The sequence below is a fragment of the Polypterus senegalus genome, chromosome 3 (genome assembly GCF_016835505.1).
Source record: "Polypterus senegalus isolate Bchr_013 chromosome 3, ASM1683550v1, whole genome shotgun sequence".
Lineage (NCBI taxonomy): Eukaryota > Metazoa > Chordata > Cladistia > Polypteriformes > Polypteridae > Polypterus > Polypterus senegalus.
Genome location: NC_053156.1, coordinates 78497314 through 78514188, shown reverse-complemented (window position 1 = coordinate 78514188; position 16875 = coordinate 78497314). Strand labels below are relative to the sequence as shown.

The 16875-nt window shown below is 39.6% G+C and overlaps 1 protein-coding gene across 1 annotated transcript in view; it reads right to left on the bottom strand.

Annotated features, from left to right (window-relative positions):
* The window catches only part of moxd1 (monooxygenase, DBH-like 1), an 89200-nt gene that overhangs the window by 21632 nt on the left and 50693 nt on the right, over positions 1-16875 (bottom strand). The window contains exons 6-8 of the mRNA XM_039747498.1: positions 16479-16581; positions 15590-15756; positions 3661-3852 (exon numbers count right to left, since the gene is read on the bottom strand). Of these exons, the coding sequence (XP_039603432.1) occupies positions 3661-3852; positions 15590-15756; positions 16479-16581 (462 nt within the window). The remainder of the gene's footprint in view (positions 1-3660; positions 3853-15589; positions 15757-16478; positions 16582-16875) is intronic.

Genomic DNA, 16875 nt, shown 5'->3' with positions numbered 1-16875 from the left:
GGACACAATATAAAAGGACCCTCTAACTTTGCTCACTTACATATCACTTATTGAGATTTTGTTATTAAGACCGTTGATTTGTTTTGTCATTTTGATGTCCTGGATTGGTGTTTGAGTATGTGAGGCTCCTCCTACAGGTCGCAATATTAAAACACAATGTTACAACTGCAAACAAGCTAAGCTCCCCTGTTATGTCATGTTACCAATAACAGGTTTGAAAGAGCACATTACTATGCAGCGCCAAATAATAACAATTTCTTGAAATATTAATGACTGTTTAAAATAAAATATTTATTGTATGTTGTATTTAATGATTATTTGATAATATGTGTGGCACCCGGCCGGGGCGGGAGCCCGATCGGGATGCCCAGGAGGACCAGAGGAGGGCTTGTACCTCCTCCAGACCGTGAGGGGGCATCCGTCCTGGTTACGCTGGTGGCCTCGGGTAGGGGGCATGGAAGCCCAGCCCTGTAGGGGCCCGTGGCCACCGCCAGGTGGCGCCCCACTTCCAGACCATCATCTGCCACATCCGGCCGAGGCAGGAGCCCGGCTGGGACGCCCAGGAGGACCGGAGGAGGGCCTGTACTTCCACCAGACCACGAGGGGATGTCCGCCCTGGTTACGTTGGTGGCCTCGGGTAGGGGGCATGGAAGCCCATCCCTGTAGGGGCCCATGGCCACCGGCAGGCGGCGCCCCGCTGCCTGAACAGCCCTGGAGCCCAGCACTTCCGCCACACCAGGAAGTGCTGGGGGAAGACTACAGGGGACACCCGGACGGCTTCCGGGTGCGCAGCCGGAACTTCCGCCACACTAGGGCGTGTCTGTGGAGGAGTGCCGGGAAGCAGCTGGAGCCCATCCGGGTTCCCATAAAAGGGGCTGCCTCCCAGCAGTGGGGGCAAGAGTCGGGAGGAAGGAAGACAAAGCAGGCGAGAGGACAGGAGGCGGCCAGAAAAGGACTGTGTAGCCTGGACTTTGGGGAATCGGTGCAAGAGGCACTGGGGTTTGTGAGAGCATGGTAACTTTATAAATATTAGTGTGTAAATAAACAGTGTGTGGTGAAGAACAACATGTCTGTCTGTCTGTGTCCGGGCCAGCGTCCACAGTGGCGTAGTCGGCAGGATGGCCCGTCTGGTACAAGACGGGGACCTGCATTAATATCAAATAAGTCTGTGGACGGCCCGGCGCAGCAGTGGACCCCACACACCGGCCGCGGGAGCGGCCTATGCACAACCCTGCGGGAGCAGTTCGCCCAGGGGACCGCCGCCGGTCCGCGGATTGGCCATCCCCGGGTGCGGGGAAGGAAAACCAGACGTCGCCAGATTGCAGCAGGCTCCGAGAGCCGCACTGTCATGAAGGGTGGCCCAGCCAGCGTTGCAACACAGGAGGCCACACCGAGGCAAGGGCCTCGGCATGACGGGATCCGGGAGGTGAGTGCCCTGCCCTGCAGTAATCGGCCCTTCAGGGTAGAGTGTACCTTGTTTTGCGCAGGCAGGGACAGTCCGGATCCGCGCCGGTGGCAGGAGCGCACTGGTCCAGGGGCTGTCGGCAGCGTGGTGGCGGCAGCAGCAGAGGCTGCGAGGTCGGAGCCGCGGCAGCTCGCAAAGCCGCAGCAGCTGCGTAGCTGTAAGGAGGCACGTCACCGCACCCAGAGTGGGAAAGACAAGATGGCCGCGGGCCGGATGTCCCGCCCGCTGACAGGCACGGGATTGGCCAGTGTGTCTTGCGTGCCCGCCGATGATTGGATGGAGGCGGGACCAAGGAATGCCAGTCTCATGCCTATGAGAGACCCGACTGGGCCAGAGGGGTGGCCCACAGGAGACAGGCGGGGAGTGGGGCTGATGGACAGGTAAGCCCACCACCATCAGTCTCTATGTGTTCGCCTTTGACACAGGTGCTGAGTGCTCTCGCTGCTCGGTTGGAGCAGCTGACGGGGAAGGCGGTCGCGTCGGGAGAGACGCCGTGGGAGATGGAGGATCGGCTCAGCGCTGGAACCGGAGGCCGGCAGAGCACCACAGGGGTGGTAAGTATTGCCGTCCCCATAAAGCATGTGGGGGGATTTGCCGAAAACGGCCGTGATTTTCCGAAGGAGGACCGGCATCAAGTAGGAAATTCCCCAACAGCAGATGCGACGGGGCTGACAGTCTGCGAGGCATGGAGATCGAGCACGCAGGGGCTGGTAGGATCGGGGCTGATGAGTGCCCTGGGTCCTAGTGCCCTGCGCTCCAAGCCCGCAGCTCTCTCCTGTCGCTCTGCCTGGATGCAGACGGGGCTGGATTTGAGCTTTTGCCATGCTCAGACCCAGACCGTCAGGACATCCAAGAGGAGAAGGAGGAACCGAAAGGGTGAATGCCGGTTCCTCAGATAGGAGGGGACGCTGTGCTGGGTGCACGCGTCCAGAGGAAGGCCGTCCTCGGCGGTGGCAGAGAGAAACCCCTGGACGGCTGGGCGAGCCGCCTGTGAGAGCGGACCTGCTGACACTAGAAGGATGGGCAGGGAACCTGCAGCGGAGGACCCAAACAGGCAAGTCGTGGGCTGTCGATAGGTACAGAGACCGACAGGGTGCTCGGGGCTAATATCCAGGCAGTGCTTCTGGCCCTCTCTTTGCTTATTTCACAAGTTCAAAGCCCCGACGAGCCCTGGACCCGACGTCGTCTGGGACCTGCCCTCCTGGAACAGGCCGCAAGGAGCAGCGCAAACCAGAGGGGCACGTTGGCGCCGGAGGGGGTGCCGAAGACGGATGTCCCAGGGTGCCGTGTTGGACCCTGGGGCAGAGTAGGACCCTCTCTGGGGATGTGCTGCCCTTTCGGGAAGTGTCGCTCGGACCCACGTGTCTTCGCTAGGGCACTGTGGCACCCGGCCGGGTCGGGAGCCCGACCGGGACACCCAGGAGGAACAGAGGAGGGCTTGTACCTCTTCCAGATCGCGAGGGGGCGTCCGTCCTGGTTACGCTGGTGGCCTCGGGTAGGGGGCATGGAAGCCCAGCCCTGTAGGGGCCCGTGGCCAACCGCCAGGCGGCGCCCCGCTGCCTGAACAGCCCTGGAGCCCAGCACAGGAAGTGCTGGGGAGAAGACTACACAGGACACCCGGACGGCTTCCGGGTGCGCAGCCGGCACTTCCGCCACACAAGGGCGTGTCTGCGGAGGAGTGCCGGGAAGCAGCTGGAGCCCATCCGGGTTCCCATAAAAGGGGCCGCCTCCCAGCAGTCAGGGCGAGAGTCGGGAGGAAGGAAGACAAAGCAAGCGAGAGGACAGGAGGCGGCCAGAAAAGGACTGTGTAGCCTGGACTTTGGGGAATCGGTGAAAGAGGCACTGGGATTTGTGAGAACATGGTAACTTTGTAAATATTAGTCTGTAAATAAACGGTGTGTGGTGAAGAACAACATGTCTGTCTGTCTGTCTGTGTCCGGGCCAGTGTCCACATATGTCATAGCAGTGTTCATGATATGTGGTTGCTCCATCACAGAATTAGCATTAAATAATCCACATACAGTATACTATATAAAAAAATATTTTCCTACACCTTAGAAGTCTATGATATTTCCTTAAAGATAGCATTGTCAGGAAAAATAATAATTCACATTTAAATACAAGTAAAACTACAATTATTTTTTCAGTTAAGACTTTCATTTATCTTTCCAAAATTAAATCAACAGCCATCTTACTGACAACACACGTCGTTCTTCTTTCAGATACTGAAATTCTTGAAAGTTGAAATCAAACTCATCATCGTATGCCAGCAACTGAAGTTCTTTTCCATTTCTAAAATGTCTTGTCCTCAGAGATCTTCCAGCCAAGTGCGAATGCAGAAGCACAGCAAAGATGTTAATTCCTAAAGGCATCTCTTGATCTAGAACCTAAAAATAACAAATGCCTATGCATTATTACACCATCACAAAGAAAGCATGACCATTTACAAGACAGGAAGGCTGCTTAGACTGGTAAGCATGGAATCTAGTTCACACTTGGCGAGATATTATTTTATTAATTTATGATAATTAATAATTGTGATATTGAGCTGTGTGTTACTCTATTTATTACATAAGGTAATTAGCTTGTTATTAGTTCACTCAGTAACAACACTGATGCTTGATATTACTGGATTGTTTTGCTTTGATTACACTTTTTTTTTTTCAAAAATGATATCAGTCTTCTAAATAGAATAAAAAACTTAATATAAAGTACATACTGTATTTCAATGTAAACAGACAAAACATCCTTGAAGGAGAACAATTCTAGATAACCCCATAAGAAATTAGAAACATGGATGGGTATAGATTCAAATTTTTTTTAATATAAAATTAAAATCTTTTCATGGGTAAGACACAGAGACAATTAAAATATAAATGTTACGGGATGAACCACTGGATGCAAGACAATGATAAACTGTGTAAGACCAGAATGGAAAAGAAGGGATAAATTAGTGCAACTCAAGACTTTGTTAGAGAGATTATCATTGTAAGACTGAACGCGAGTCAGTGAGAGTAAGACTGTAATACAAGAGAAAGTCCAATAATGCATACATCCTGCATGACCAATTTGGTGATGTTTTATAAACTTTTCTCAAGAATAGTTTTTTTTTTAATTTGTGGAGAAAAAGGTGTCAAAACGAGGCTTTGAACATACAAAATGAGAAAATGACATCTTACTGGAAAAACACAATGATCGCTGAAACAAAACCAACTCTAGACAAGCCCAAGGAGATTCTCATCTTTAACATTTAAGCGTTTTAGTGCTGACAGGGTTATGGCAAAATTTTATGTACAAAAAATGACAGTCTCTTATTTAATTTGTAGATTATGCGGGAATGATCTTATTGCCAATCCTGAAAAGAAAAGAGACACATACACGTATTCTTTTTTATTTCTCACATAAAAACCTACACATTCAAACTCAAGGATGCTGTAATGAAGTACTGAAAGTTCACAGTTTACAACACTACGTCACAACCTGTGCTCATCTGGATGAAAGAGGGTATTTTTGTAAAACAGCCCAAAGGTTTTTAGATGCATATAAATTGGCTTAAAAAATGACCTTTTGTGGAAGGGCTGGATAGTGTTGTGTATTTCTGTATTCTTTGATTAAAGTTATACCACTTTTGATTTGTTAATCCTATTGCAGTGACTTTATAGCAGTATGTTAGAAGGCTCGGTTTCAAAAGGAAAAAATTCTACTAAGTATTGTTTTTTTCTAATATATTATACAAAAATCAGCAGTAGTCTCCCCTAGACTTTCTCGTATACTCAGATGTGGAGATGGATAATTCAGAAGTAAACCACAAGACAGTGATTATATTTTTATATTATGTACATTAAAGAACCACCAACAACAAATCAAATCAAATTAATAATATATTGAACAATTATTATAAAAGTTGAATATATCGGACTGTGAAGCTGCATGAATTAAAGGTAAAGAACTGGGTTTTGTACTTAATACTTGTATGCAAAATTTGGTTGGCCTACACATGTGGTATTTTCAGACTCAGGGAGGTCTAAAATGTTGACATTCATCAAAATCTCGAAATGGAATTTTTGAAGAATTCCAATACTTTTCCTATACTTCATATATGAGAAAGTTAGGGAGGTCTAAAACACTGAGATTCATCGATCTTTGGACGATTATAATACTTTCCCTAAATTTCGTATACGAGAAATGAAAAAAAAATGAGAACACTGAATGCTCTTTTTCAGTTCTGTTAATATTTTTTTTTATTCTATACAAATGATAGTAATATGTCAGTAGTAGTAAAGTGCCAAATTATTAAAGTTATGCTCAACAATAATCATTCTAAAACCAAACCTGTTGTTCAGTGAATCTATGAAAAGTAATAATAATAATAAATTACATTTACATAGTGATTCCTCAATATATCCACATATACTGTGGCTTACCACACTGTAATAAATGCTAACAAAAGAAACAATGGTAAAATAATGTAATTCAAACCGTATTTTGTGACATAAAGCTTTGAGAACTTTGGGTGCTTAGCAACAATCAAATATCCATGTTTTTAATTTATGATTAGGTCACTTTGATGAAGTGGTTCAGTCGAATTAATTACAGCTGCCCAACCTTTCCATGGCCCTGTTTCAAAATGTGGTTTAGTAGCTGCCTTTGTGGAGGTTGTATGCACCCCAATAAATTGAAGTTATCACCAATATACTAATAACCCAATTATGCTTTACTTGCTCAGAATATGGAACCAATGTAGGAAGTGTTTTAAGATAAAGAAGCTTTTACCAGTACAAGAACCACCTTTTTCTCAAACATATGCAGTTTTTAATGCCTGGAAAACAATCGGGATTAAATCACTTAAAGATCTGTAAATTGACAATGTCTTTGCATCCTACGAACAATTGCACTCCAAATTTAACTTTCCAGAAACACATTTGTTTCACTACCTTCAAATTCGAACAGAACCTGCCCAATTTTTCTCACCTCCCACCTACCTCTGTGCCGGAAAAAATATTGATCAGTCTTGAGGACTCAGAGAGCATTTCAGTAATATATAAAACCATTTTACAGCCCATCCCTTTCAAAGATCCAAGAGAACAGTGGGAAAAGGATCTCTCAATTAACATCTCAGAAAAGGAGTGGAAAGTAACAATGCACAGAATTCATTCGAGCTTCATATGTGCAAAGCATAAAATTATTCAACTCAAAATTATATAGAGAGAGCAGCTTTCTCATTTGAAAGTGTTCAAAATGTTTCCAGGGCAAGATCTATCCTGCGAATGCTGCAGGTTTTGGCCTCGTTGGGCCACATGTTTTGGGCCTGCACCAAATTAACATCATTTTGGACCAAAATCTTGAAATGCCTTTCAGACAGCCTTGGAATCACAATCCCTCCTAACCCATTAACAGCTGTGTTTGGTGTACTTCCAGATGGATTTAAAGTGAAGGACAAACTGTAATTGCCTTTACTACACTATTGGCACTTAGACTATTTTGCTCAACTGGAAGAATCCTAACTTACCTATTAAGTGGTTAACTGATGTTATATACTATTTGAAATTGGAAAAAATATAATTCGCACTAAGAGGATCTCTACAAAACTTTTTCAAATCCTGGCAGGACCTAATCAATAACATTTTAGAATAAGCATTTTAATTTTAATGAGAAAGCAGTTTCTCTCCCCTCTTTTACTACATTTATCTTTATTCATTTATTAATTTATCTATTTACTTATTTTTACTAACTTAAAGTTTAACTCTGTTGGCCTAGCTCTCTTTCTCAGTAGTGGGGGTTGATTTGTTTCAAGCCTATTTTTGTAAAACTTGACTTATTTGTATGAAATGTTATCTGATTTTAATAAAATCAATAAAATCAAATAAATAAATAAACCTAACAATGCCAACCAATAATATTTAAGAGAAATGTATGATGAAGCAAACTGAAAAAAGGTTTGGGCTTCATTCAATGTAATGAGGAAGACACAGTTTAAAGCTGCCATTTGTTAAATTACTGTTGTGATGCAGCCAGCAAAGGTACAAAAGACAAAAGAACTGCTGCACTGGTGTGCTGGTAGATGTTCAGAAGTGGCAGAAAACCCTGAAAGATTAAAGGCTCTACAAGGCTGAGCATTGATAGCGGAAACCATAGGATTATGGAACCTCTGCTAAATTGCAGTTAAACACTGAACCTCCTGTTGTGTTAAATGTGTGCCTGTGATACCAGATACTTTGAAGCTGAGCCATCACAAGATTTCAAGTGCGTGAACAAAGTGTGTGGTCTTTCCACTCTTAAGTTTAAAGTCATCTTTATTTGTTGTTGTTGCTTTAATTATCCTTTTAAAATAGTTCATCATTCATTTTCCATGTTCAAGTTATTCTGGAAATTGCATTGGGTTAATCATAAATATATTTGTATCTGTCAAAAACATCAATGAATTTTTACATTTCTGTTTCTATACCTCAGAAGACTAATGCTCTTGATGTTTAAAATTATATGTTAAGTATCATATACTCCAACTTCTTCTGTGCCCGCTATAATAGAAATTGTCTAAAATGAATTGGCAGCAAATAAATGCAAATATTTTTGTCAAAGAACTGGATCAATGCGTGCACAGCATTTGATTCACTGAATTGCAGCTCATTGCTAAGTGTTTTTTGGGACATCAAATGCAATTTTGAAAATGGAAATCATAGAAAGAAATGAGAAAATATATATACAGCAACACAATACTTAATCCCTTATCTTTACATATTAATAATTAGCTGTTAATTTCATGGTTAATTATTAACATTAATAATAATAAATAGTTATACATTTTATTTATATTCCATCTTTCCAGTTCATATTATTATGATTATTATTCTTTTTACATTATTATGATTTTTCTTTTATTTTATTTTCCTGTTTTAATTATTATAGTACAAGAGTTTAGTCCTGTTGCCCAGATCAATTTGTCCAAATACACTGAACTAGCACAATTCAAGTTTGTGTTATGGAGGTGAGAAAGAGACTACTCCTACAGCAGGAGGTGTAAGGCAGGATCCAACTGATTGCAGATTACTTCTCACACACACACACACACTCTCACAATTCATTTAGAATTACCAGTGAAGCTAGCCCAAAACTTACTAAAATGTGGAAATAAACACTAGAGCAAAACCCAGGCAAATACTGGCAGTGTGAGTGAAGTAGAATTAGAATCCAGGGTTCTAGTGTTGAGAGGCAGCAGTACCAACAGCTATATCACTGCTGCACTAGCATAACAGATATTTAATGGAATTTTTCCTTTCTTAGTGTTCATAAACACAGCTACTGAAACTGGGAGGCCACTTAGGATTTCAGTAAGCAAGTGACCGTGAGGGAAAATAACAATATTTTCTTCCTTAACCAAAAAGAAATTCAGTAGATCACAGACAGCTACAAAAGCTACAAATGCAGACTTGTGGAGAGGAATGACTGTCAAGAATGAGTCAGTTTGTAACACAGGAGGAAAGAATTTTACAAGGTTCTAACATGTTTGGAAACAAATTTGATGTAAATGCAAGCCTTACAATGGATGGCACTAAAACACCAGAGTGGCATGCAAAGAGACACGTCTTGACTGAATTACTGTATCTGACAGACACGGCTAAAAAGGCAACACATTTAAAAACTGCAATGTTCTTGTTAAAATTACAGGAAAAGGATTTAGCATGTGCACTCTGGCGTGACATACATGATTTTGAAAGCAGTCCAATTTGTTGAATGTTTTAAGTTAATGCCTTTAAACTCTGTGGTAGTTAGTGGAGGTTGGGAGGGGATAGTGAATCCTCACCTCTGAAATAAAGATGTGATTTTTACAAAGCTAAACATCTTCCTAGAATCCAAACATTTCAGAATAATGAACATGGGAACCTCAAACCTTGTACACATCTAAATTATTTTCCACAGCAAATTGTTTTGTTGCACTGGTTTGGTTACAACAAAAAGCTAAGATTCAATGAAAAAAAAATTAAATGTTTTGATAGCTTGACACAGTTTGAATCTGTGTGAACACAACTAAAAACAGAATTCTCCTTTAATGTATTTTATTTTGAAAGTCATCCTAATTCAATGCCTCTGTTAGAAATAAGTAAATAAATATGGATGCCAGAAATTAAACCAAATGATTTTTTTTTTCTTTTTTGTTTTTTCAAACCCACAAAAAATCCACAGTAGTCTCAGAGAAGCAGCTATTGCTGCCTTAAACAATAAGAAGCCCATCGGCCTACAGTGATAAGTTTTATGTACTAATGGTGAGGGCTTTTAGTTTTTCTATTAATGGATATTCCAATAAAGATATTTTGTGCACTGCTCTGACAAATTAAAATAATGAAACGTTTTATGCAGGGATCTATAGCACTCACTTCATGGCTCTACTGCCAGAAAAATGCTGAACAAGTATAGCTTTCAAGAAAGAGTATCAAGGAAAAAAAAAAACTTTTCTAAAAGATTATGACTCAAGCTTTCAAAGTTGCATCTAAATAAATATTCAGGACCAAATAGCCCAACATTGTCCAGAGCCTTCAGCATTTCTGGGCCGATCTCATCCATCCCCGGAGCACTGCCACTGCGGAGCTGCTTAACTACCTCAGTGAACTCCTTTAGAGAAAATGGCCACTGATCACCTCCTTATAAGAGTTTATTCTACAGGAAAATGTAGGGCCTTCTGTCTAGTAGCTAAAGTTGAGCTGAAACTGCACATTGCAAAATGACAGTGGGACTAATAATAACAGTAAATTTACAATTGAACAGCTTAAAATAAACAAGAACAAGGATTTGGAGTGACCGGAATCAAAATGAAAATGTTGTTAAACATTAATTAACTAAGAAGAGCAGTATTGGAGCAAAGCAAAATTCCTCTATTATGATGTACAGTATGTGAATGATAAACTGATTTAGAAAATGACTATGTCAATTTGTAACTATCTGAAGTTAGATGTGTTACTTTTTACTACTTACAGAGCACTAAATGATTGCTATTATGTAAATCCATATTATGAAAAGAAGGATGTACTTTCTTTTTTAACATTGCGGTAATTAAAATGATTTTACAGTAAAAGTGTATTTCTGTGCATGCTTGTAGATGAAAGAGAATTTTGTAAAAAGGAACAGAACTGAACTGAATATAAAGGAATTAATTCATTTTGTTTATGTTGATTTTTAAGATTAAAAAGAAACAAATGTTTCTATACTATTTACAATATATGTGACATTGGGGGTTATTGTGCTTCATCTGTTAACATCCATCAGAATAATTTATTTTGTTCACAGATAATATGGATGTATCTTTCACTACTTTATGTGTCACGTTTACTAGAACAATTGTCCAATTCTGTGTTCTTCCTGCAACTCACAAAAAACACTAAAGCAGTCATAAGAATTGTTTGCTTTGCCATTTTTTACTAAATACTCTTTTCTTAAAAAGCCTGGTTTCTATGCCAAAATACTCTTTCTGTATTTTCCATCAGTGTTCATTGTCACAAAATGACTGATAAAGTGAACAATACTAATTCATGCATAATATTATGGATTCAGGATTTTGCTTTTCATTTTTTCCATATATAGCATAAATGCTTTTTTCAAAAGGCATTCAGTCAAACTCAGGTAATCCTCAAGTTTGTCTCCTTTACCATTTATGCTATGTAACAGTGACTTGAGACAGAATGATGATCACTGATCCATTATCAACTTTCAAAGTGACACTGTGGTGACTGAATGCTTATCTGGGAAGAACGAAAATCATATCTTAAATTATGTAGACTATTTAGTAAAATCTGCAGGTTCACTCCTCTTAGTTTTAGGGAGATGAAGTAGAAATAAGGACTGAATTTAAATATCTATAATACGACATTAATAGTGGGTTATGCGTATTCCAAATGCAATCTGTGTCTTTTTCTCATGTGCAGATTTAGGCTGTTCAGATTGGGACCTCATGCTGACCTTTTATTATAGTCTAACAGTAATGGCACACTGCACAATAACGTGCAGTGAACACACTTGACATGAGCATTCATAGTTTTCATCCTCTTTCTCTGTACGTTTAGCATTCGTTTGCTTAGAGGTTGATGCACTTGCTGCTTCCTGAGCAGCTCTTCTTTTCTCTACTCTAGAGGCCCGCTTCCTCTCTTATTTCGTTGGCATCTTTTTGTGTTAAAACTGATTAAGTCGATGTTTGTGTTGCAATTACTTAGTATGTTTTCCTTAATTTTTCACTTAACCTGGCAGTTAAGTCTTCAATCTGCCTCAAGAATGATTTAAGTTAAGAAGAGGTAGGGGAAGTGAGAGCGAAGGTGGTAGGGATGAGAACGGCACCCATACGCATGCGCCACACAAAAGCTCTGCTGCCCGCTTCCGAGAGTTTACTCTATAATAAAATAAAAATAAAAAAGAGGAATAACCTTGGAGGTTGATCATCAACCCAAAAGTGGATAGTAGATGTCACATAGTATATGTGTACCAAATATCAGGTCAATAGTTCAAATAGTTTGAGAGCTACAGGTGATTTAAAATCCTGGACAGACAAACAAACAGCCATGGTAGCATATTATATAAGAAGACTGTCGTTTCATCTGCATTACCTCATTTAGCAGCTTGAGAAATTCATATCTTTGATTACCGCATATTTGCTGAAAATGTTTGAATTTGGTAAAGATGACTCGATAGCAAGGGCCAGAAAAAGACAATGAAGAAACTGGGAAAGTTCTCTGCTGAGGGCAGCTTTACAACAAATGCAGTCCTGATCATCAGTAAATTTTAAAGGGTCCTCACATTAAAGCCCCTACACAAAATACTGCAGGAATTACTTTCTTCAGTGCCATACATCTTTTTAATGAAGTAAAACATAGGAGGCAAAGTATTAGCGGTATATGGCATTCATGTCCAGGCCAAACCTATGCCAATCAGTAGCAGTAGTTATTAAAGCACTGTTTTTTATGGTTTCTGAAGTCTATAAAATATTAGCCTGCTTTTCTATCTAATATATAGGTTTGTACAGTAAAAAACAAGAAAATGCATATGGCAGAAAAAAACTGATTGATAAAATCTGGTATACACACATTTCTATGCAATTTACCTTTATAAATACAATCAGCTGGTAAATGTGCATATGTGAAGGCGTCCCAAAACCTGCCTGGCTGCCTCTCTGTAACTACTATACATGGACTATGCTAATCAACCTCATGCATGAGTAATCACAATGTCACAGGGCTTCATTGGTTGGTAGAGCAGCCTCCCTCCTGATGCACCGAGACCCCACCAAACCTCCCCCCAACCTGCATTCAAGAGTATCAGGCTAAACTCCACAACTGATCACACAAGATCATGCACTGCATTATAGTGCCTCTCCTCTGCATTTTGGGAGTCAGGGCAAAGCGTACAGCGCCAGCATCTGAGCAGGTAGCCACTATATCATGGTACGTGATTGCTGTTACAATGAATAGTATTGGCCATATGAAAACTGAGAGTTCAGCCAACTACCCTACCAACAAGTTGGTCATCACATACAGCACCACCACATCTGTCAAAGATCCTGTGCACAGATTGACCCAGGCCACTAGGCCATGACTTTGTCAGCCTCATCTTGGCAACAACTGGCCAACAACTTATGGAATATAACTTCTTTAAGTTAGCAAAAGCAGCTTCATTCTTGCAAGGTGTCCTTATTGTAATGTGAGTACTGTAAAGTGCTCCGATTAATTTAGGAAAACTAGAAACTGCTGAAAATTGCCTTTTTGTGTTAGAAAAAACATGTTATATTTTATATATGTACACCCTCACTATATGAAAAATGGATGCAGCTCTATGTCAGTTGGTTAATTACTTCTAGCACAGAAGTCATGATGGAGTGAAGCTTGGCTGATATTGCTGACCTGCTGGCAAATTCCTTGACAAGTAAAATCTATAACTGATGATAAACCAGAAATCTTCAATGTAAATATGTAGCTTTGACACTTTTAAAATGGATGGAGGTGTAATGTTTGTTATGTCAATACACATTATAATAAAGATTAGATATTATTAATTAACATGAGTAATTATTTAGCTGGTTTGGCTACGCATACCTACTTGATCAAGAATGTCATTATTTCCCTGTTTATCCAAAATACTGCATAGAAATTGATCGGAGTTGTTTGTTGTTTCCAATGTTTGCATGGAAAGTTATGTATGAACATTTCATTCCTCTATTTGTGAGTACAAAAGTTTTTTTTTTTTTAAATCTGAGCCCTGGACAGTAGCGATAGATTAAAGATCATTTATTTTGCTGAGGTTAATTGTGTTTCCCAAGCTACATGACCCTCACCAAAACTGGCTGTATAGGTCCAGTTAAATTATTTACTTTGAGAATTAACTTTTGTATTTCCTTTTAACTGAGTGGCTGTGACAATTCCTTTGCTTACCTGACTACTCCTTTTTCAAGATGATTTTGCTCTTCTGCATTTCAGCAGCCTGTCATTTCAATGGTGGCATGCCGCCTTAAGTATTTTATTACTCTAAATACTAGTGATTATTTATGACTATGGGCTTAGCAAAGTAAAGTAAATCTCATAAATAAAGCCAAATATGAAATAAGTCTCCTCTAATTATAGCCAGACAAATTCCAGCATTCAGAATTCTTTAAAAATGCTACATCAGCCTGAGGAGCCAAAGCCTACCATATTCCTGACGCCACCGTCATCACTAAAACTACTTAATAAGAGAGCAGATCTGAGGCTTGTAATTTTCAAGACAGGTTTTTGCCAGATATCGGATCAAGTTAATATGGTATCAGTTTAGCCCTAAAACTTCCACTTTTGATAATAATAATAATAATTCTTTGCATTTATATAGTGCTTTTCTCACTACTCAAAGCCTTTAGAAATTGCAGGTTAAGGGCCTTGCTCAAGGGCACAACAGAGCAGAGTCCCTTGTGGCATTTACGGGATTTGAACCAGCAACCTTCCGATTGCCAGTGCAGACCCCTAGCCTCAGAGCCACTACTCCAATGTTGTCTGCTTATATGACATTCAACTGTTGATGCTGATTTAGCTGACTTAGAAAATCTGAAATGCTCTTGTCAACACAGAGATCTTTTTGCCGTACAACTACAGTATCTCTTAAATTCCAGTTGTATTGCCTTTTCTGTTGGCGCAATGATAGATTTTAACTTTAACCATATGCAAGAGTGGTTTCAAGATCTTCATATATGACTATGGAGTGCATTTTTTTTACATGCACTTCTTATTTGGCTGACACCTTTATCCAAGGTGATGTACGACATTTATGATACGATAGTTCACATTTAATTTTTTAAGAATAGGAGCCCAGGCAGGTGAAGTGGTTTACTCAGGGCTACACAGTGTCAGAAGCAGGATTTGAACTCACAGCCTCAGAGTTTGAAGTCTAAAGGCTTAACCACTACACCTGACTGCCTTTTGACGTCTTTGAGTCATTTCTGCAGGACAGATAATTTTGATAAAATTCATTATTTTTCCAACACTTGTTTGTTTCAGGGCTCTTATTTTCTGATTACCATGGAAATTGAGCCCTAAATGGTTTTGTGTTTGTTTCCAGGTATAGTGGTATCCACCAATTTTTCATCTAAAGTGCTTCAAGAATACATTTTTATTGGAGAATGACACAGAGCTGGAATATCTTAAGCGCAAACTTCATTATAAGGATGGGTTATGCATGCATAAAGCAGAAATGGCCCTAATTATTCCTTATTATTTACTGCCAACTCCATCACATAGCTAGACCTTCTTATTCATTCAATTTCAGGTAATTGAATTAGGGATTATTAACTAAGAAATTTGTGCTGTGTTACTTTGCAATCCAAATACACTTTGGTGTCTTTCATCGTTCAGGCATGTATTTTAAAAATGTCAATGGTGGCCATATGAACATCTAACTAGATGTCAAATGAAAATATGACATACACGTAAGAAAATACAATTTTTTATGGAACATTAAGAATACTTTTTAGGCATTTAATATGGCATGTGCCTTAATTATTGCAATAATATGTGACATTTAAAATGTTAAGGTAACTTTTACAACACTATAAACAGTAGACTTTCACTTCCTTAACACAACACATTTTAAAGATGCTATGTAGGAAACCGAACATTAAAGATGTACCTCTTGTAGACATTCCTTGGTGCAGTGACCTTCTGAAAGGTATTCGGATACACCTGGTGGAATGATGTGGTATAAGCTGACCCAAACTCCAGTTTCTAAGACACCAGCATCAAACTGCCTCAGCTCTGATGTGTAGAATAGTCTTAGTCCTGAGCTGTCAGTCAGACCTGTAGAGAATGGTATTTCAGAAGAACAAAAATGTTCAATTCAGTTCAATGTATTGCTACTGTACCTTACAATGCAAATTAATGACATCTTTTCCTGTCTCACTGGTGCAGAAACATCAAAAGTGCAGCAAAAATAAGTGCAAAGTAGTAACATAGCACAGCAGAGACAAAACACTTTATATAAAATTAGCAAAACATAATACATTTAAGTGTGTGATGATATCTGATTGAAAATATTGGAAAATAAACAAAATGTGTTAATACCTATCTATATGATATGACTAGGGAATGTGACTCAAAGACGTCTTGAAGGCCTTACTTTCAAAAGACAAAATTAATGCCACTAGCCTGGGGATGCTAAATCCCTCTATGGTGCCTACTAATCCATCAAGCAGCACTTTGTTTGGAAACCAACAGCCTCTCTGAAGTACTCCTCTATCTAATGTCATACGTATAAACTTGACAGGCATCATTCGTATTTCACCAACAGGGTGGTCTGACAACCAATAGAACAAGATTTTGCATGGTAAGTATTGAGCAAAAGGAATTATACGATGACTTATGGTGTTTATAATTGTCAAAATGTAATTATAAAGTATTTCAAATACACTATAATTATGCATACATGTGAGTTCTATGCTTGTGCTGTACTTTAATTTTCCGCAAGATCAGGACATTTTTGTTTTATTTTTACAAAATATTTGGATAAAGTGATTGATTACCTTCTTGAAATGTAGGGTTATCATAGTGCACTTCCATCATCACGTATAATGGATCGTTTGAGGTTCCAATTGAAAGACCTACATGGTCTGGATAAGAGAAGCTCTGAAATTAAGCATTTAGAAAATATATTCAGGATGAAACTGCCCTTAAATTTAGCTATTTTTCAAATTATGTACTGGTAAAGAATGTCAGACTCCATATCCTGTTTATTCTACAAATTTCATAAAACTACATTTTTAGCTATAATAAGTTGGAGGGTATTTTTTAAAAATGCTTACATTAAATGAATGTTCATTCCATATCATTTTGTACTAATGATAACTAATTTAACTTTCTTTAAACTTTTACCTAGCGTCATCTAATTTCCTTTCTCTACTACAATAACATCTTTAAATC